Source organism: Schistocerca nitens, chromosome 3, assembly GCF_023898315.1.
Source record: "Schistocerca nitens isolate TAMUIC-IGC-003100 chromosome 3, iqSchNite1.1, whole genome shotgun sequence".
In the NCBI taxonomy this organism is placed as follows: Eukaryota; Metazoa; Arthropoda; class Insecta; order Orthoptera; family Acrididae; genus Schistocerca; species Schistocerca nitens.
The window spans coordinates 679,868,030-679,889,030 of NC_064616.1; the positions used below are offsets into that span (position 1 = coordinate 679,868,030).

General features: G+C 45.6%; 1 protein-coding gene across 1 annotated transcript in view; it reads left to right on the forward strand.

The window, feature by feature from the left end:
• LOC126249386 (uncharacterized) overlaps positions 1-21,001 on the forward strand; it is a 238,892-nt gene that overhangs the window by 67,909 nt on the left and 149,982 nt on the right. The window contains exon 7 of the mRNA XM_049951039.1: positions 8,511-8,648. Coding sequence (XP_049806996.1) covers positions 8,511-8,648 — 138 coding nt within the window. The remainder of the gene's footprint in view (positions 1-8,510; positions 8,649-21,001) is intronic.

A 21,001-nucleotide genomic window follows, 5' to 3' on the forward strand; every position in this document is an offset into this window, starting at 1 on the left:
AACGTAACTGTCTTGCAGGTTCTCTTCTCTCTTCCTTGTACAGTCGTTTAGCTATAAAAAATATTTACAAGCTGCAGTAGTAGAAGTAGTTGTAATATCAGCATTTTGTCGTATTAATTTTTAATTAAGTACCAGGAATACATAATTAATACATTAATTTACTATTATCCAAATAAATAAAGAAATAAAGGTCACTGCAAAAGATCATTAGAGAAAACTGCTCTGTATGGCTATCGATCCAGATGCAATTTAATATCATGATAATGCAAATATCACAAAATATGTTATTAGAGATGCAGATGTTGCAATTACCTTCGTGTATCACTGCACATGTTATATATTGTATTATCTGATGATTAGCCGGCCGTTGTGACCGAGCGGTTCTATGCGCTTCGGTCCGGAACCGCGCTGCTGCTACAGTCGCAGGTTCGAATCCTGCCTCGGGCCCTGGATGTGTGTGATGTCCTTAGGTTAGTTAGGTTTAAGTAGTTCTAAGTCTAGGGGACTGATGACCTCAGATGTTAAGTCCCGTAGTGCTCAGAGCCATTTGAATCATCTGATGATTTGTGTGTTGTCTCAGTCCTGGTTTTCAGAATTAGAGAAAAAACTATATGCTTCAAAATATTGATAGGATTGTTGGAGAACTCATGGTCACACATAAAATGAAATAGAAGTAATATGATCAGTTCACTGGGTGGTTCTGATTAAAATCACAATGGTCCACGTGCTGTAGTGTGGGCTGCATACATTGCAGGATGCTGAAACGTTGTAGGTTCATTAATCAGCGCACTCACGGAGTATGCTGAAAAAATAATAGTTACACTTTCTACCACCAGATAAAAAGATGGCGCGGTAAGCAGTCAGGATGTGAAATGTTTCCTTTGTTGAAATCAGCATGCTGTTCGTCACTTGGTAACGTGTGTCGATTTCTTTTGTGACGAGACTGTTGGTGGAAAGAGTGAAGAAGGTTGAAGTTTTCCGTATGAAACGCAGTGGCTTTGAGAAAAAACTCCATGCACTGCTGGTAAAGTTGTTTTCTCAGGTCGGCAGCAACAGCATCACTACATCGTGTGAATATCGCCGACAGAAACTACTGCGAAGAGACCCCATGACAATAAATGGGCTAAAGAATATGATCAAGAAATTTATAGAAACAGATACATTTTTTGGTGAGGCAGGGAGGGGGAGACGGCCCATTCACATGGCAGTTGCTGATGGATTTGCTGTAGCCGACCGTGCAGCACATGCCTCAAATTCTGCCGTCAGTGCTTCAGCTGTATCTCCCTGGCCAACAGTTCTAAACATTTTGCGGCGCATTTTACACTGGTATCTATGCAGTTTTCAGAATGTGCGCCAAATAAAGCCCCGAGGTAGCCTACAGTGCTGTGACTTTGCCTTCGCTTTTTGGCACGCATGGAAATGGATGATGTGCGGCTGGAGAATATTCTTTGGAAGGAAGGGGCACATCTTACAGTGCACAGTGCCGTGAATCCACAGAACTGTCGCATGTGGGGTTCTACTCTGCCACATGTTGTGCAGGAACATCCACTGCAATCAATTTATGCGACTATGTGGTGTCACAAGCACTTCCACTGTCGATCCGTTTTTCTTCAAGGAGGTGATACCTCACGAGCCTGTATACAACGACATCTGCACGTCATGTGAACCTCCTTGTGTAACACATGATTCCAGCTTTGCAAGGACACAACTGTGTTCGTACCACTATTTTCATGCAAGATGCTAGATACCACATGCCGCATTCCGAGTGAAAGATTTGCTTCGAGAAACCTTCGGTAACGACCGCATCATCCCTAGGCAATTTCATGATGTGTGACCTTCCAGATTCTCGACCTCAGTCCATGAAACTTCTGGTTGTGCGGATATCTGACAGATCATATCTATCAGGGATGTATCGTAATTCTTCCTGATCTGAAGGATAGCATAAGATGTCATATCACTCTGATTATACCGGATATGCTGCTAGCAACTGTCGGCCTTGCTGTGGTACAGATGTAAAAAGTTGCTGATTCGGGAGACCAAACATGATACATATTGTAACTTGCGTCCATACCCTAATAAACATGCCACCATTATCATGTGTTTCATCTTTCTTCCCCTTTCCTGCATCCAAAACACGTACTGACTGCTTACAGCGCCATATTTTCCCCTGGTGGAAGATAATGGACTTATTTTTTCAGCAAACTTCGCAAGTGTCCGATTAATGAACATATCTACACTCCTGGAAATTGAAATAAGAACACCGTGAATTCATTGTCCCAGGAAGGGGAAACTTTATTGACACATTCCTGGGGTCAGATACATCACATGATCACACTGACAGAACCACAGGCACATAGACACAGGCAACAGAGCATGCACAATGTCGGCACTAGTACAGTGTATATCCACCTTTCGCAGCAATGCAGGCTGCTATTCTCCCATGGAGACGATCGTATAGATGCTGGATGTAGTCCTGTGGAACGGCTTGCCATGCCATTTCCACCTGGCGCCTCAGTTGGACCAGCGTTCGTGCTGGACGTGCAGACCGCGTGAGACGACGCTTCATCCAGTCCCAAACATGCTCAATGGGGGACAGATCCGGATATCTTGCTGGCCAGGGTAGTTGACTTACACCTTCTAGAGCACGTTGGGTGGCACGGGATACATGCGGACGTGCATTGTCCTGTTGGAACAGCAAGTTCCCTTGCCGGTCTAGGAATGGTAGAACGATGGGTTCGATGACGGTTTGGATGTACCGTGCACTATTCAGTGTCCCCTCGACGATCACCAGTGGTGTACGGCCAGTGTAGGAGATCGCTCCCCACACCATGATGCCGGGTGTTGGCCCTGTGTGCCTCGGTCGTATGCAGTCCTGATTGTGGCGCTCACCTGCACGGCGCCAAACACGCATACGACCATCGTTGGCACCAAGGCAGAAGCGACTCTCATCGCTGAAGACGACACGTCTCCATTCGTCCCTCCATTCACGCCTGTCGCGACACCACTGGAGGCGGGCTGTACGATGTTGGTGCGTGAGCGGAAGACGGCCTAACGGTGTGCGGGACCGTAGCCCAGCTTCATGGAGACGGTTGCGAATGGTCCTCGTCGATACCCCAGGAGCAACAGTGTCCCTAATTTGCTGGGAAGTGGCGGTGCGGTCCCCTACGGCACTGCGTAGGATCCTACGGTCTTGGCGTGCATCCGTGCGTCGCTGCGGTCCGGTCCCAGGTCGACGGGCACGTGCACCTTCCGCCGACCACTGGCGACAACATCGATGTACTGTGGAGACCTCACGCCCCACGTGTTGAGCAATTCGGCGGTACGTCCACCCGGCCTCCCGCATGCCCACTATACGCCCTCGCTCAAAGTCCGTCAACTGCACATACGGTTCACGTCCACGCTGTCGCGGCATGCTACCAGTGTTAAAGACTGCGATGGAGCTCCGTATGCCACGGCAAACTGGCTGACACTGACGACGGCGGTGCACAAATGCTGCGCAGCTAGCGCCATTCGACGGCCAACACCGCGGTTCCTGGTGTGTCCGCTGTGCCGTGCGTGTGATCATTGCTTGTACAGCCCTCTCGCAGTGTCCGGAGCAAGTATGGTGGGTCTGACACACCGGTGTCAATGTGTTCTTTTTTCCATTTCCAGGAGTGTATAATGTTTCAGCATTCTGCGATGTATACAGCCTGCACTGCAGCATGCGGAACACCATCAGTTTAATTATAACCATCCAGTATTTAAAAAGTACAAGGCCACATGTCATTGTTCGCATAGTGGCATACCCCCTGAGGTCATTACGTTCATAATACTTGAGCTAAAAGCTTACTTTCGCGGCATATCTAATGTGACGTGCATGAGTTTGCATTGGCGTCGTGTCATTTCTTGGTAACAGTCCATTATTTCGTGTTTGCATAACTCTTTGCTTTTCAACACGCTGCAATTGCCATTTTAACATAGGTGGCCAGTAATTCTCCAGTTTCAACGAACCTACTTTTAATTTTACTGTGTAACTCCCTCAATTCGAAATGAAGTTGACTTGCATTCTCATTATATTCAATTTTGAACAAATTTCTGCTAAAATTTGTCTCAAATAGAGCTTTATAACCTTTTTTAAATTTAGACACTGCTTTTTAATGACAAAACTGACAGTTATCAGTTCGTTGTCTTGAGAAGTTCTAACCTCTGTTATTTTGTCGTCAAGTCTCTCATTAACGGACATTTCAAGTTTTTTATGTAAGTGTCGAAAATAAATCTCCAGTTGTTCTTTATTAGAGTGATTCATTCCTTTAATGAATTGATTAAATTCTTTAGTACCATTTTCAATAGTTTCTGCTTGACTGTCTGCTTCTTTTACATATTTTGCAAGCTATTCCCTGAGCAACCTAACTATCTCCTTTTCATGCTCAGTAAGATTTGTCAGATTACTTTCATTAACCATTTTCTGCCAAAGCTTACTGGTAACTATTACTAAAATAATGTACTCACTATTAAGATGCAGACTGCACTGTGCTAGCTGTGGGTCCTGGATAAAAATAGCCTGCCTAAAATTTACGATGTCTGGGCGCCTGTTGTCAGACTGCGGCTGACTGTTCACCGGGTGTGGTAACTTCATCTGTCGTGGCTGTTTCCCGTAGTGATGTTTGATGTGAAGGTTGTCTACATTTTGTGAAGTAACAGCGCCCCAGCTGCCTGGTGCCTGCTGCCTCCTGCGATGTCATCCTTCTCGATCCGATGTGTTGTAAACAAAGCCCCGAGGCTTCTTTTCTTGATGTTAGTTTTTTTTATCGTACACTTCACAATACGAGGTGGTCCCCACTCATTGAGAACATTTGTAAAATAACCAACTCTCACTGAAAACTTACACGATTTTCAATAGCAGCAAAAGAAATGTAAAGTCGCTTTCATTATTTTTCTTCTGCAGTTTACACTTAATTAATGTTCTACTGAATAGAATTTGAAATAAAATAACGGTTTGGGGAGTGATCATAGGATCTACACAACTTTTTTATTTCATTGTCTTGATCATATAGTGGTTTAAACGTAATTACCAGTTATGGCTATTCAGTAGCCATGTTCAGAATCTGTAACAGAAGTGAAACACACATTACCAGCTACTGCATTACGAGAGTTCTCATTCTGCTGCACTGCAACAAGTCATACCCATGTAAAAATAACATGAGTCAAAATCGCCATGCATACGTCAACTGGTTACATATATGAAGCAAAGCTATCGTAGAGGTCATTAATCCATGCCTAATATACACATAATTACACAAAGTAATTAAAATGAGGTTCACTCAAGAGAATGGATTTTTGAAATATTCTTAGTTGTATACTTTTTTTATGTTTCAACATTTAACCATATGCGACAGCTATTTGTCTTCTGGCTGTTTAAAGCTAATCAAAAATTTAATAAAATGTTCAACAAATAAAAACTGGCTAAAAACCCATTCTAAAATTTAATACACTATGATGGCTCTAGAATTAGTCTTGTAAAGGAAGAAGACAGAATTAACTTTGACAATATTTGCATTTTTCTGCTTTGCATTTCCCATTTTATATTGTGACTAGAATAATAAATAATTATGCATCAACAGCCTCTAGGTTAGCTTTGCATCCTATACATAACTGACTGAAGCATGCATGGAAGTTTTGACTGACGTCTTCTTACATGGTTATGACTCGTTGCAGTGTAGCAGAATGAGAAGTATGTCCTTTGTTTTTAATCTTTTAATGTAGTAGTTAGTAAGGTATTTTCTTTTATCTTTATTGTACATTGTGAAGGTGGCTATTGTATAGCCAAAGCCAGTAATTCTGTTAAAAAAACTGTTCAGGTATCATTCTAATCCAGTGCTGTAAATGTTATTATTAATAAAAACCATTTTACAACCTATAAAAGTCACTGTTCAATGGATTGCAGTCGTACAGTCACTGATAGTGTTAATTCACTGTTCACTTTCAATACAATCCGTCATAGTCACAGTAACTCAGAATCATCCCCACAAGGGATGCCATGTTCACAATCTCAGCTCTACAAGCCATGTCCCAGTGGCGGCGAGTAACAGCCTGATTGTAACCGTGAGTGCTGTATTTGGGTGTGCAGTAACAAGCACACATCGTGGAGTTCTATAATTCACCTGATGTCTTCTAAAGTTGAATGTGACTCTCGCTGCAGAAGATAAGGCTTGGTTGTGGCTCCATTTATGAAGTAGTGCTACAGCTTTCATGATTGTAGGAAAATATGGGTGTACTTTTCGGTAAAGATCCTGTAAATTTGTTTGAATGGATGCCTATTATTTATTTAGTGCTGCACATTTTGCCAGAGCATTTTTAACATCATTCATTAAATATTACACAATACTCCAACTGAGTAAATCAGTAGTTAACACTTGCAAATTATAATATTAATCAGTCACATTTTATAACCTCATAATGCAATTAATCCTTCCATGAATTAATCTACTAGTAATTAACACACTTTGCAAACTTCGTATTCCATGACCTCACACTCATGACCGCTCACTTCCACTGCTGCCTCCTAACTATTAATAATGCACTTAATGCTTAATAATGTTTTACTGGCGATGACTGTCAATAATAAACGTTTCGAGCAGTGAACAGATTTCTGCCCAGACCACAAACTTTCTAACCGCGTTCAGGATCAGACGCCACCCAACTCTCATATACGCGACCACAATAGCCTACGGCTACCTCTCGAATCCGGCAGCAATCTCAATGGAACTTCTGCCTTGAGCACTTTGACCAATCACTGGCCAGGGAAATCCATACAACGTTTGTGGTCATGCTTCGCTCACCCAATTAAAAGTGAAGATACCGTGTCCAAATGAATTATGATGCCTTAACACACCACCAAGACTCCACCACATCGCAATATTCTACCCACACAGTAGCGCTTGTAACATATTCCGCAACATCACGATTTACTCCGTACCAATTTGCTATAAATATTACATGTAGTATATGTTGTCTTCGCTTTTGATCTTCCTAATTTATTCGATCTCATTACGTAGTAGGTCAGTCCACCTGCTTCTGAGATTGCACAATGCATCTTACAACTCAACACCCTAGTTTGCGTATTATCTGACTGCCTCACTTTCCTACAGCATTTGAGTCTAGTCTGTTATCATTTGCTGAGAGGTGGAATTCCAGTGACCTCAGCAAGATATCCTGGAGGTAAATCTCCTGGTACACGAAAAGCAAGCCTCAGAGTCCTGATTTTTATTTAATGTAGGTTGATTATATGAAAGTCTTCAGAATTTCTCCATATTGCACAAGCATGTTCCAGCAGTGGACACGTTAAAGTCATGTAGAGGACACACTGACTGTGATGGCAACATGGATTCTTGGTTCAGTAATGGGTAGAGAGCACACGTTCGACCAGTTGACTGATTTTAATTTCTTGGATGTTCTTTTGCAACAGTGATGTCGGGATACCTTGCTGTCACTGACATGATATCCCCACCATTAATCCATAGTGGCGTCAGCTCAGCTGGAATTTTCCTCCAGGCAGAAACCATGGCTCGAAATCAGCACTGGACAGCATGGGCATTCGTGTTCCTAATGAATAAGGTCAAGTAATCAGCATAGAGTGCTAGATGGATATCGTCATTTATAGGAACATCTGATGTGGAAAGGGTGTGAAATACTGGCCTCAGAACAAATCCTTGAGGTAATGCAGCCAGGATGTGTCTTCGTGCTCTAATTCCCTCTCCGGTCTTCATGTGGAAGGTCCTGTCAACCAGTAGGATTTGAGAGGTAAAATGTGTTACACGGTGACCCCTGTTCCAGTAGCTTAAACAAGAGCCCTCCGTACCAGAGCGAGTCGAACGCCTTGGAGAGGTCCAGGTATACTGCAGTTAGTTACTCTCAGCAAGATGTCTAGAGCTTCCTCCACCAGTCTCAGTAGTTACTGAGCTGTTGAGTGATCTCTTCTGAATCCGAACTGTAAACAGATGTTCAGCTTCAGCGTGGTGTAGTAGATGAACATACTACAGTCGCTCAAAGACTCTTGAAAGTGCTGGTACGAAACTGACGGGTCTGCAGTTTGTTGGCAGGAGAGAATCCTTTTCTTCCTTGGGAATGGCCACTGTATCTGCATGGTTCCATACAGATAGGATAGTGTTCACTTAGAAGGACTTGGTTACTTACTGGCAAGTGGAACTCCAGTTCAGCGTAAAGGTAATGTATTTACTAAGTCGCTATCGACTACATACATTACGTAAGCACGTGAAGATAGTTTTTTAATACTGTTGTCCAAGACCAAGATCCGCTGGCACTTCCTCTCCATACTCATATTAAAATGCTAGAGTTTAACTAGTTTCAATTTTTGTGTGTTTAGGACATTTTTGGGGGATACTTGGTTTTCAGTCAAAGATAATGGGCTGCAGTGAACGGCTGCGTCATTGCCCTATTTTACTGTTACTGCTCAAGTCACTATCTATGTAATATTACAAGTGTCACTGACTAGTATAATCTTCTTGTTTCAGGAGATCACTTCTGCACTTCAAATGATTGGTTACCTCCATAATATCACAAAAGAGCCACATCACATAGATGGTGAAGTTTTCTGTAAGGCAGCAGCAGAAATCCAGAAAGTTCTGGTGTTCGCACTGAGGAACAGAGAGGTATTAACAATAAATTTTCATTGTCCAGAGTCCAGTGTAAGTCTGTATTAATGATGTATTAAACTAAATCAAGATCAACTAACCATAATGCATTAGATTGTTTGCGCCAGGCATGACCGTAGCACTTGCTTTAACCATGACTGACGTGTTTGTGACACAAAGCAGCTTCTGTTGAAACGACTCACGACTTCTTTCAAACTAGTCATTACAGAGAACTTAAACATACCCATAATATTGCACTCTTATCTTTAAATTGTCAGTCGTGTTGTGTCTAGAGTCCTTTAGTATTTATAGTTACAATCTAGTTAATGAAAGCACTAAATTTGGCCAGTTACTGCTTATGTTAGAAGGAAAGGATACAATGTGTTTTACTGATTCTTTGCTATATCGTCTTCTTTACTTCTCAGAGCAGCACTTTAGCTTCTGTACTCCCCAGCAGTGTCTGTTTTTGTGATCTCAAATTCTTTAGAATGTCACAAGGAGCAGTTTTCTTTGAAAATTGTATGTTATATGAACTTCAGATTTCACACTTAATCACAGTTATTCTGGGCAAAACGAGTTTACAACTATTCGGTACCTGATTTCTCTACGGTCATCCCCCGTTTCTCAAGGTCAATAATTTTATTTGCGACTAAGGAAGTACCTGCTTTTGTCCCCGGCGAACTGGGGATGAATACGTGTGGAGATAGTCTAATGCTTAGGATATTAGACTCACATTCTGAACGGCTGTGCATCTGATCGGCTTTACGTGCGACGTAATTAAAGTGCAGTATAGTTCCGATAAGCTCGCGGTCCGTTTCACTCAGATCTTTTATGAGGCTGTCCTTGTGTTCTGTTTCCAATAACCTCGACGCTCACGAGACCTAGTTAACCAACGTCGTTCTACTTTTATGAGTGCATAGTTCATGTTCACCGCCATTAAACAAGTGCACACAAACTGCATCGACATAGCAGTGCTAGTTGTACTAGTAGTGTTCAGCGTATTTTGACATAAGGAACGCATGGTCTTCAGTGGCTCGCTACAGAATAATAATGTAAGTACGATTTATACCGTTAGTCACCTTTTCTGTGAAAATACCGTCCCAACAGACAAAAATCGTGTAATAGACAATCATAAAAACATACAACACAAAACACAGAAATAACAGCTTACAAGGACCACATGACAATCGGATATTTGTATTTTTTCTTAAATTCGTGGTACGTGATGTTTAGAACTCAAATATCAATCATCCAAAGTTTTTCATGTAACTCTCAAAAATTATCGAGAAACATCGACTTCGAAATGTTCCGAGTATAATTAATATTAAAGACAGGAATTGGTTCAAATGGCTCTGAGCACTATGGGACTCAACATCTGAGGTCATCAGTCCCCTAGAACTTAGAACTACTTAAACCTAACCAACCTAAGGACATCACACACATCCATGCCCGGGCCAGGATTCGAACCTGCGACCGTAGTAATCCCGCGGTTCCGGACTGAAGTGCCTAGAACCGCTCGACCACCGCGGCCGGCAAGGACGGGAATTAATTCAACAGTCTGTGTGGCCCTGTGGTATAATGCTTGCATACCTTGTGGACAGTCTTGGTTCGATTCAACATAGGAGCAAGTTCAAAGAAGATTTCCGTGAAGTGTAAGACACATAGAGGTGAAAAATGTTTCTTTAATTTAACTAGTTTTTACTAATAATAGATAAATAACTAAGAATTTATATTTGCAACGAAAACTGGAATCTTGTGTGCGATATGTAATTAGAAACAAAAGACGTGCATTTTTCATTAACATAACAATTACATATGCGTTAATTAGCATATATTTGATGAATTTTACATTTAAATGACGTCAGTAATCAAAGTGAACAAAAAAAATACGAAAAATTAATGACCAATGCAAGAGTCGAATCAGCGATCCAACAGTTATCAATCTCGAGTGCAACCGATGTTTTTGCCACTTAATGTATTTTACACTTCGCGGAAATGCTCATAGAGCATGCAACTTTGCTAAAAAATTTCCATCAACCAGGAATCGAATCTAGGCCTCCAGACGGCAGGCGAGCATTTTACGACACAACCAGATTGCTTGTCGAAAAATCGACTTTCTTTAGTGAATTAAAGAGCCCAGAAAACTTCATAGTTGATTTTCTCAAGAATTTTTCAGAGTTGCATGGTACTGCTTTCGCTGACTGGTATCTCAGTTCTGACCTTCCAGTACCATTAATGTAAAAAAAAAAATGCAAAAGCCAGATTGCCGCGTGGTCCCGTTGCTAGTATAGTATAATTGTACTGCTCTTACATTGCATTCAGTGAACCAATGGCCAACTCTTAATCGGTAAACCTACCCATATTGCTGTGTATGACTGTTCATGTACAATTACCACTGCCAGAAAAAAAACTCAAGACAGAACCGAGCAGTTCTGAATGCAAGTTCGAGGGCGAAGAGTAAAATAAGTTATTTGACATACAGTGTGTACTGCTATAGGGTTTTGTTTGTTTGGTAAGCTATGAGTCTACACTGAATGATTAAAGAGTAGTTTGCACATCACAGATTTATTTTACATTCTGTTATACACTATGTGATCAAAAGTATCCGGACACCTGGTTGAAAATGTCTTACAAGTTCGTGGCGCCCTCCATCAGTAATGCTAGAATTCAATATGGCGTTGGCCCACCCTTAGCCTTGATGACAGCTTCCTCTCTCGCAGGTATACTTTGAGTCAGGTACTGGAAGGTTTCTTGGGGAATTGCAGCCCATTCTTCACCGAGTGCTGCACTGAGGAGAGGTATCGATGACGGTCGGTAAGGCCTGGCACGAAGTCGGCGTTCCAAAACATCCAAGAGGTGTTCTATAGGATTCAGCTCAGGACTCTGTGCAAGCCAGTATATTACAGGGACGTATTGACGTGTAGCCACTCCGCCACAGGCCGTGCATTATGAACAGGTGCTCGATCGTGTTGAAAGATGCAATCGCCATCCCCGAATTGCTCTTCGACAGTGGGAACCAGGAAGGTGCTTAGAACATCAATGTAGACCTGTGCTGGGATAGTGCCACTCAAAATAACAAGGGGTGCAAGTTCCCTCCATGAAAAACATGCCACACCTTAACACCACCGCCTCGGAATTTTACTGATGGCACTACGCACGCTGGCAGATTACGTTCATCAAGCATTCGCCGTACCAACATCCTGCCATCGGATTGCCACATTGTGTACCGTGATTCGTCACTCCACACAACGTTTTTCCACTGTTAAAGCGTCCAATGTTTACGCTCTTTACACCAAGCGAGGCGTCGTTTGGCATTTACCGGCGTGAGGTGTGGCTTTTCAGCAGCCGCTCGACCATGAAATCCAAGTTTTCTCACCTCCCACCTAACTGTCATAGTACTTGTAGTAGATCCTGATGCAGTTGGAATTCCTGTGTGATTCTCTGAATAGATGTCTGCCGATTACACATTACGACCCTCTTCAACTGTCGGCGGTCTCTGTCAGTCAACAGACGAAGTCACCCTGTATGCTTTTGTTCTGTACGTGTCCCTTCACGTTTCCACTTCACTATCACATTAGAAGCAGTGGACCTAGCTATGATTTGGAGTGTGGAAATGTCGCGTAAAGACGTATTACACAAGTGACATCCAGTCACCTGACCACGTTCGAAGTTGAGTTCCGCGGAGCTGCCCATTCTGCTCTCTCACGATGTCTAATGACTACTGAGGTCAGTGATATGGAGTACCTAGCAGTAGGTGGCAGCACAATGCACCTAATAAGAAAAACGTATATTTTGGGGGTGTCCGGATACTTCTGATCACATAGTGCATTTTACTACACGTGGCAAAAACAGAGTTCCGTCCTTAGCAAAAGCAAGACAAAGAACTGCACTGAAGTGACAAAACTCATGGGATATCGATATACACCTATGTAGATGACGATAATATCGCGGACACAAGGTGTAAAAGGGCACTGCATTGGCAGAGTTGTCATTTGTACTCAGATGGTTCATGTGAAAAGGTTTCTGACGTGACTGTGGCCGGCGGACGGGAATTAGCAGACCTTGAATGCGAAATGGTAGTTGGAGGTAGACGCATGAGACTTTCCATTTCGAAAATCATTAAGGAATTTAATATTCCGAAATCCTCAGTGCCAAGAGTGTGCCGAGAATACCACATTTTTGGCATTACATCACACCACGAACAAAGAAGAAGCCGACGGCCTTCACTTAACGACCGAGAGCAACGGCGTTTGCGTAGAGTTTTCAGTGCTAATACACAAGCTACACTTTGTGGCACAGCCCAGAAATCAATGTGGGACGTACGACGAACGTATCCGCTAGGACAGTGTGTCGAAAATTGGCGGTAATAGACTGTGGTAGCAGACAAGCTACACGAGTGCCTTTGCTAACAGCACATCGCCTACAATTTCACTTCTGGGCTCCTGAGCATTTCGGTAGGATGCTAGACTGGAAAACCGTGGACTGGTCATGAGAGTCCCGATTTAAGTTGGTAAGAGCTAATGGTAGGGTTCGAGTGTGGCGCAGACTCAACGAAGCCATGGGCGTAGGTTGTTAACAAGGTATTGTGCAAGCTGGTGGTGGGTCCATAACGGTGTGAGCTGTGTTTACATCGAATGGACTGGGCCATCTAGTCCAAATGAACCGTTTATTGACTGGAAATGGCTACGTTCGGCTATATGGACACCATCTGCAGCCATTCACGTACTTCATGAAACCTCCTGGCAGATTAAAACTGTGTGCCCGACCGAGACTCGAACTCGGGACCTTTGCCTTTCGCGGGCAAGTGCTCTACCATCTGAGATACCGAAGCACGACTCACGCGCGGTCCTCACAGCTCAGATGGTAGAGAACTTGCCCGCGAAAGGCAAAGGTCCCGAGTTCGAGTCTCGGTCGGGCACACAGTTTTAATCTGCCAGGAAGTTTCATATCAGCGCACACTCCGCTGCAGAGTGAAAATCTCATTCTGGCACGTACTTCATGTTCCCAAACACCAATGGAATTTTTATGGATGACAATGCACCACGTCATCAGACCGCAAGTGTTCGTGATTGGTTTGAAGAACATTCTGTACAATTCCAGATCACCCGATATGAATCCCATAGAACATTTATGGGACATAATCGAGGTGTCATGTTTGTACACCAAATCCTGCATTTGCAACACTTACACAATTATGGACGGCTGCACCACTCTGAGCAAAAGGAGGACTGACAATATTAATAGGTATCCCATAACTTTTTTCCCCTCAGTGTAAAGTAGTAAGGCTACCACAGACTGAATGAGATTTCACTGTTGACACTATGTGTTGACTGCCAAATATACCACACCAGCATCCCTACCTCCACTCCAGAAGCACCGGAGATGCAAAGAACTGGTGTTTTACCGTCCTACCTGCTCGTGTGCCGACCGCTGATCGCGGTGGTTTTTTTTTGTTTTTTTTTTTGTTTTTTTGGTTTTAGGGCACAAAACTGCTATGGTCATTAGCGCCCGGTCCGTGACTTAGGAAACAGTAAAAACTGAAAATGGAAACCAGCAGAAATGGGAACGAAACTCAAAAAATTGGAGAAACTAAAAGCAGAAGGAAGGCTTAAAAATCCACTACAGAAAGGGGTTGGTTGTCCCCAAAAAAAGCTTCAAATGACTGACGTCATTTCACTGGCACTAATAAACTCAAGAACGCGATCGGCCGAGCGCGTGTCATCTGCTAAAATGGACGATATATCAGGCGACAGCTGTAGACGGGCGCGTAACAGAGTAAAATAGGGGCACTCAATTAAAAGGTGTCTTACCGTCCACAGCTGAGAGCAGTGGGGACGGAGTGGGGGAGGATCGCCGCTTAAAAGATGTCGATGCCTAAAAAGACAGTGCCCTATCCGGAGTCTAGTTAAAATTACCTCCTCCCGACGACGCGTTCGGGAGGAAGAGGTCCAAGCACAAGGAAGAGCTTTCAAGTCCCGCAATTTATTATGGGGAAGTGTCGACCAATGTGCGTGCCATAAAAGAACAACTCGACGACATAAAACGCTCCGTAGATCGGTGAAGGGAATCGATTGAATAGCTGGCCGAAGAAGAGAGACTGCAGCCTTGGCCGCTATATCAGCCACCTCATTTCCATAGATACCAACGTGTCCCGGGAGCCAGAGGAACACCACCGAGACGCCCCCCAGGTGGAGCAAGCGCAGACAGTCCTGAATCCGGTGGACCAGAGGGTGGACAGGGTAAAGAGCTTGGAGACTGAGGAGAGAGCTAAGAGAATCTGGGCAGATAACATACTGTATCCGCTGATGGCGGCGGATGTAGTGGACAGCCTGGAGAACAGCGTAAAGCTCCGCAGTATAAACCGAACACTGGTCGGGAAGCCGAAATTGATTTGGGGTGTCGCCAACAATATAGGCACTCCCTACACCTAACGATGTTTTCGAGCCATCAGTGTAAATAAATGCGGCTTCCTTCATTTGTGCACATAGAGCAGCAAATGCCCGACGATAAACAAGTGAAGGGGTACCATCCTTTGGAAATTGACAAAGGTCACGGAGCAGGCAGATCTGGGGACGGAGCCAAGGCGGTGCTGTACCCCAAGTTGTCAAGAAGGTTTTAGGAAAGCGAAAGGAGAGAGAATGGAGCAGTTGACGGAAGCTGACTCCCGGTGGTAGTAGGGAGGAGGGGCGGCCTGCGTACCCTACATCAAAGGAGGCGTCGAAAAAAATGTCATGGGCTGCATTAGCAGGCATGGAAGACAGATGGCTAGCATAACGACTCAGAAGGACTGCTCGCCGATTGGACAGCGGAGGTTCAGCAGTCTCAGCATAAAGGCTTTCCACAGGGCTGGTGTAAAAAGCTCCAGGCACTAAACGTAATCCACGGTGGTGGATAGAGTCGAGACGACGAAGAATAGACGGCCGAGCAGAGGAGTAAACTATGCTTCCATAGTCCAATTTCGAGCGCACTAAGGCGCGATAGAGGCGGAGAAGGACCACTCTGTCCGCTCCCCAGGAGGTACCATTCAGGACACGGAGGGTGTTGAGGGATCGCAGACAGCGAGCCGAAAGATAGGAAACGTGGGAGGACCAGCACAGTTTTCTGTCAAACATAAGACCCAAGAATTTAGCGACGTCCGAAAACGGAAGGTTGACAAGTCCTAGATGTAAGGAGGTTGGAAGAAACTCCTTATGTCACCAAAAATTAACACAAACGGTCTTACTGGGAGAAAAACGGAAGCCGGTTTCGATGCTCCAAGAGTAGAGGCGATCGAAACATCCTTGAAGACGTCGTTCAAGAAGGCTGGTCCGTGGAGAGCTTTAGTAGATCGCAAAATCGTCCACAAAGAGGGTGCCCGAGACATCAGGAAGGAGACAATCCATAATTGGATTTATGGCAATGGCAAACAGTACAACACTTAGCACGGAGCCCTGGGGTACCCCGTTTTCTTAGGAGAAAGTACGGGAGAGAGTAGTGTTCACCCGCACTCTAAATGTGCGCTCTGCCATAAATTCGCGAAGAAAAAGGGGCAGCCGACCTCGATAGCCCCAAGAGAACAGTGTGCGGAGGATGCCTGTCCTCCAACAGGTATCGTATGCTCTCTCCAGATCAAAAAATATTGCTACTGTTTGGCGTTTCCGGAGAAAATTGTTCATGATATAAGTGGAGAGAGAAACAAGATGGTCAACTGCAGAACGATGCTTTCGGAAACCGCATTGGGCAGGTGTTAAAAGACTGCGGGACTCCAACCACCAAGCTAAACGGCAATTCACCATACGCTCCAAAGCCTTACATACACTACTCGTGAGAGAAATTGGGCGATAGCTAGAGGGGAGACGTTTGCCCTTTCCAGGTTTCGGAACAGGAACGACGATAGCTTCCCGCCATCGTCTGGGAAAAGTACTATCGGTCCAAATTCGATTATAAATGCGAAGGAGGTAACGCAGACTATGGGTTGATAAATGCAGCAACATTTGGATGTGGATACCATCCAGTCCTGGGGCGGAGGAGCGAGAAGAATAGAGTGCATGTTGGAGTTCCCGCATGGAGAAAACAGTATTATAGCTTTCGCGATTTTGAGTGAAGAAAGCAAGAGGTGGCACTTCCGCTGCACGTTTCTTCGGGAGAAACGCTGGCGGGTAATTTGAAGAGCTCGAAATCTCAGCAAAGTGTTTACCCAAGGAGTTCGAAATTGCGACGGGGTCCACTAACGTATCACGCGCGACAGTGAGCCCAGAGACCGGGGAGAAACTAGGCGCGCCAGATAACCGTCGAATTCGACTCCAAACTTCCGAGGAGGGAATGAAGTTGTTAAATGAGCTAGTAAAGAATTTCCAGCTTGCCTTCTTGCTATCGCGGATGACGCGACGGCATGGCGCACGGAACTGCTTATAGCGGATACAGTTGGCCAAAGTAGGATGGTGGCGGAAAACGCGAAGAGCACGTCGCCGCTCACGTATTGCGTCACGGCATGCCTCGTTCCACCAAGGAACTGGTGGGGGGGGGGGGGGGGGGCGCCGGGGCAATTCGGAGGTGCGTGGTGTTGAACGTTCCGCAGCTGTAAGAATAAGCTGTCGGTAAGATGTGTCACCTCATCGTCGACGCTAGGAAAGTGACGGTCATCGAATGTCGCTAGAGACGAAAAAAGTGTCCAATCGGCTTGGGCAAACTTCTAGCGTCGCGGGCGCATATATGGCAGTTGAGGCTGCAGTCTAAGGACACATGGAAAGTGGTCACTCGAGTGTGTATCATCAAGGGCGAACCATTCGAAGCGCCGAGCTAGCAGAACAGTACCGACCGAAAGGTCCAAATGAGAGAAATTTGTCGTGGAGGCAGAAAAAAATTTAGGGACCCCAGTGTTGAGGCAAACTAGATCCGCACGTGGACAAGGATGTGGAGATCCCCAAAGCGGGTGGTGGGCATTGAAGTCCCCAACCAGCGAATAGGGGGGTAGAAGCTGACCAAGAAGATGGAGGAGAACAGCTCGTGCCATTGGTGTGGACGATGGAATGTATACAGTACAAAGAGAAAAGGTATATCCAGAAAGGGAAAGACGGACAGCAACAGCTTGGAAGGAAGTGTTTAAGGGGATTGGGTGATAATGGAGAGTGTCATGGAGAAGAATCATGAGTCCTCCATGGGCTGGAGTGCCTTCAACAGAGGGGAGATCAAATCGGACGGACTGAAAATGGGGGAGAACAAAGCGGTCATGGGGACGCAGCTTTGTTTCCTGAAGACAGAAGATGACCGCCGAGTAGGATCGTAAGCGGATCGACAATTCATCCCGATTGGCTCGAAGGCCGCGGATATTCCAGTGGATAATGGACATAGGGTGAACAGAAAATGGAGGAATGTGACCAAGGTTGCCGTCAACTCAGCGACTGCTCAGAGCTTGCGACCGACAGCATGGAATGGCATTCAGCCGAAGGCAGAAGATCCTGATCCATAGGTTGTTCAGGAGCAGCTCCTGCCACCAGCGATTGGCCGGTTGATCGGCCGCCAGCAGTACGCCTCGGCGACACAGAAGACGGCCGAGGGCGATTTCTGCCAGGTGGTGCTGTAGATGAGACACGCCTTGGCGGAGAAGGAGATGAACTGGGTTTCTTATTTGCCTTCTTCGAAATATGATGTTTAGATGAAGGAGGAACCGATGGTTGTGAAGTTGGGGTACGTTAAAAATCTTCACGAGTATGCTCTTTTTTCGAAGTCTTGGTGTCTGACTTTTGGGCTCGAGATTTAGCAGAACCCGATGAAGGGTGAGCCATAGAGTGGGCAGGCGAAAGTGGTGAGGTTGAACGGGTGATCTTTGCGCTGGGCGATCTGACGACCGTGGTACTAAAGGTGAGGTCGCAAGTCTGCGTGGCCGCCTCCTTTGTTGGCAGAGGAGAAGCAAGGACAGTGCTGTATTTTCCTGTCTGAGGCACGGTGGGCTGTCGACTGGCGAATAATTTTCGAGCAGCAAAGGTCGACACCTTTTCCTTCACTCTGATTTCCTGGATGAGCTTTTCGTCTTTAAAAATGGGGCAATCTCGAGAGGAAGCAGCGTGGTCACCCATACAGTTGATGCAGCGAGGGGATGGAGGTGGACAAGCACCCTCATGGGCATCCTTGCCACACGTAACACATTTGGCCGGATTGGAACAGGACTGGCTGGTGTGATTGAACCGCTGACACCGATAGCAACGCGTAGGGTTTGGGACGTAAGGGCGAACAGAAATTATCTCATAGCCTGCTTTGATTTTCGATGGGAGTTGAACTTTGTCAAATGTCAAGAAGACAGTGCGGGTTGGAATGATGTTCGTGTCAACCCTTTGCATAACTCTATGAACAGCCGTTACGCCCTGGTCAGACAGGTAGTGCTGAATTTCCTCGTCAGACAATCCGTCGAGGGAGCGTGTATAAACGACTCCATGTGAGGGATTTAAAGTGCGGTGCGCTTCAACCCGGACAGGGAAGGTGTAGAGCAGTCAAGAACGCAGCAATTTTTGTGCTTGGAGGGCACTGACTGTTTCTAACAACAAGATACCATTCCGTAATCTGGAACAAGACTTTACAGGACCTGCAATTGCGTCGACACCTTTCTGAATAATGAAAGGGTTGACCATGGAGAAGTCGTGACCTTCGCCAGACCGAGAAACAAGGAACTGTGGCAACGATGGAAGAACTGTCTGTGGCTGAGACTCAGTGAACTTACGCTTGTGAGCAGACATAGTGGAAGGTGAGGAAACCATTGCGGAAGAATCCCCATGATTACCGGCGTCTCCGATGGCGCGCTCCTCCCTTGTGGGGGCCCTCTCTGAGGGCACTCCCGCCTTAGGTGATTTTTCACACCTCAGGTCACACCTCCCGACAAACGGACGGAGGGACCAATCAGCACTTTCGGAAGGTATCAGCTCGGGTAATCACCCCTCCCTGGGCCTGGCTGTTACCAGGGGGTATGTACGTGTCCTACCTGTCTACCCGGGGTGGGGAATTACGCGTTACCCCGTCACCGGCTACGCACGAAAATGAGTGGGTCGGCGTTCAGACACGCACAGGGAGGAATAAAGAGAAAGGGAAAAACAAAGAAAGGGAAAGGAAAGAAGAGAGGTCTCAAACGCCGCAGCGGAAAAAAGGGTAAAGAGAAGAGGTAAGGAAAAGAGAAGAACAAAGGAAGGACGAAGACATACAAGCAGAGAAGGCGAAGAATGTGTTACATATACGAGCGTCCGTCTCCAGACGTAGGCACAAACCATACTCCCAGAGGGGGAGAAAGGGAAGGAAAGAGCCAGAGGTGAGGGGAGGGAGGCGAAGATCGGGGATAGCGAAGGATGCGGAAAAGGAAGGTATGCAGCCCGGAAAGGAAGGAGGGCCACATTAGCTCGGGGTCCCATGCTCGCTACGCACATATCCACAAAAGAGTTGTTGACCCCCTGGGGGCATCGCGGTGGTTGTGGTGTCTGTAGCCTCCACTGGTTCAGTGGAGTGGTCGAAGCTTTTTTCTTCTTCTTCTCTTTTTGTTTCTCTGAGCCTGAATGCATGTGAGAGGGGGAGAGTGATTTGTACTCTCCATACCGGTGGGCGCTGACACTATGAGTGGCTGCACCGTATTTGGTTCCTCTATGGTTGCAGGTTTGAGGTGTTCAATTGGTATCGTCTGTTCTTTGTCATTCCGCTCTGTTTTGATGTTTTGTACGCCTCTCTCGAGAACCTTGTAGGGTACAGCCTTATGGTGGCCTTAATGAAGGCAGTAGGCAGTCGTCTCTCAGCCAGCATTGCGATGTTATCTGAGGTCCGTTGTGCATGAAGACCGTTTTGTCTCTGTGCTTCTACGGTGAGAACCAGGTAGTTGCCTTTGTAGCTGAAATATGAGGTGACTTAGAAGAGATGAGCTCGGCAGGAAGTCGTAATTGTCTTCCATGCACCGGTTGTGCTGCAGAACAGTGGAGGTCCTCTTTTAGCCGTAACAGCTCTAGCGGTAGTGATACGGTCCAGTGGCCGTCGCTACACATTTGAGATGCTTTCAAGGTTCTGTGGATTATTTCTACAATCCCATTGGTTGCGGGCTGGTGGTTCTGGTATGGTAGCAGCTGCATTGATGTATGAGCTTGTGGAACGACTGAGACTCGAATTGCCTCCCACGATCAGCTTTTATGGTTTGGAACACCCTACATCTCACGATCCGGTTTTCGGTCAGAGCTCTGGCCACTGTTTCTGCTGGAATATCGGTGATGGCATTGGCTTCTGGCCAGCACATGAATCCACCTATGATGGTCAATCAGCAACTGTACCGGTCGGAGCTCGGTAGCAATCCTATCAGGTCCACATGCACATGCATCAGACGCACCGTTGGTGTGTCAATGCTAAATAGAAGCGCTGAGACATACCTGTCA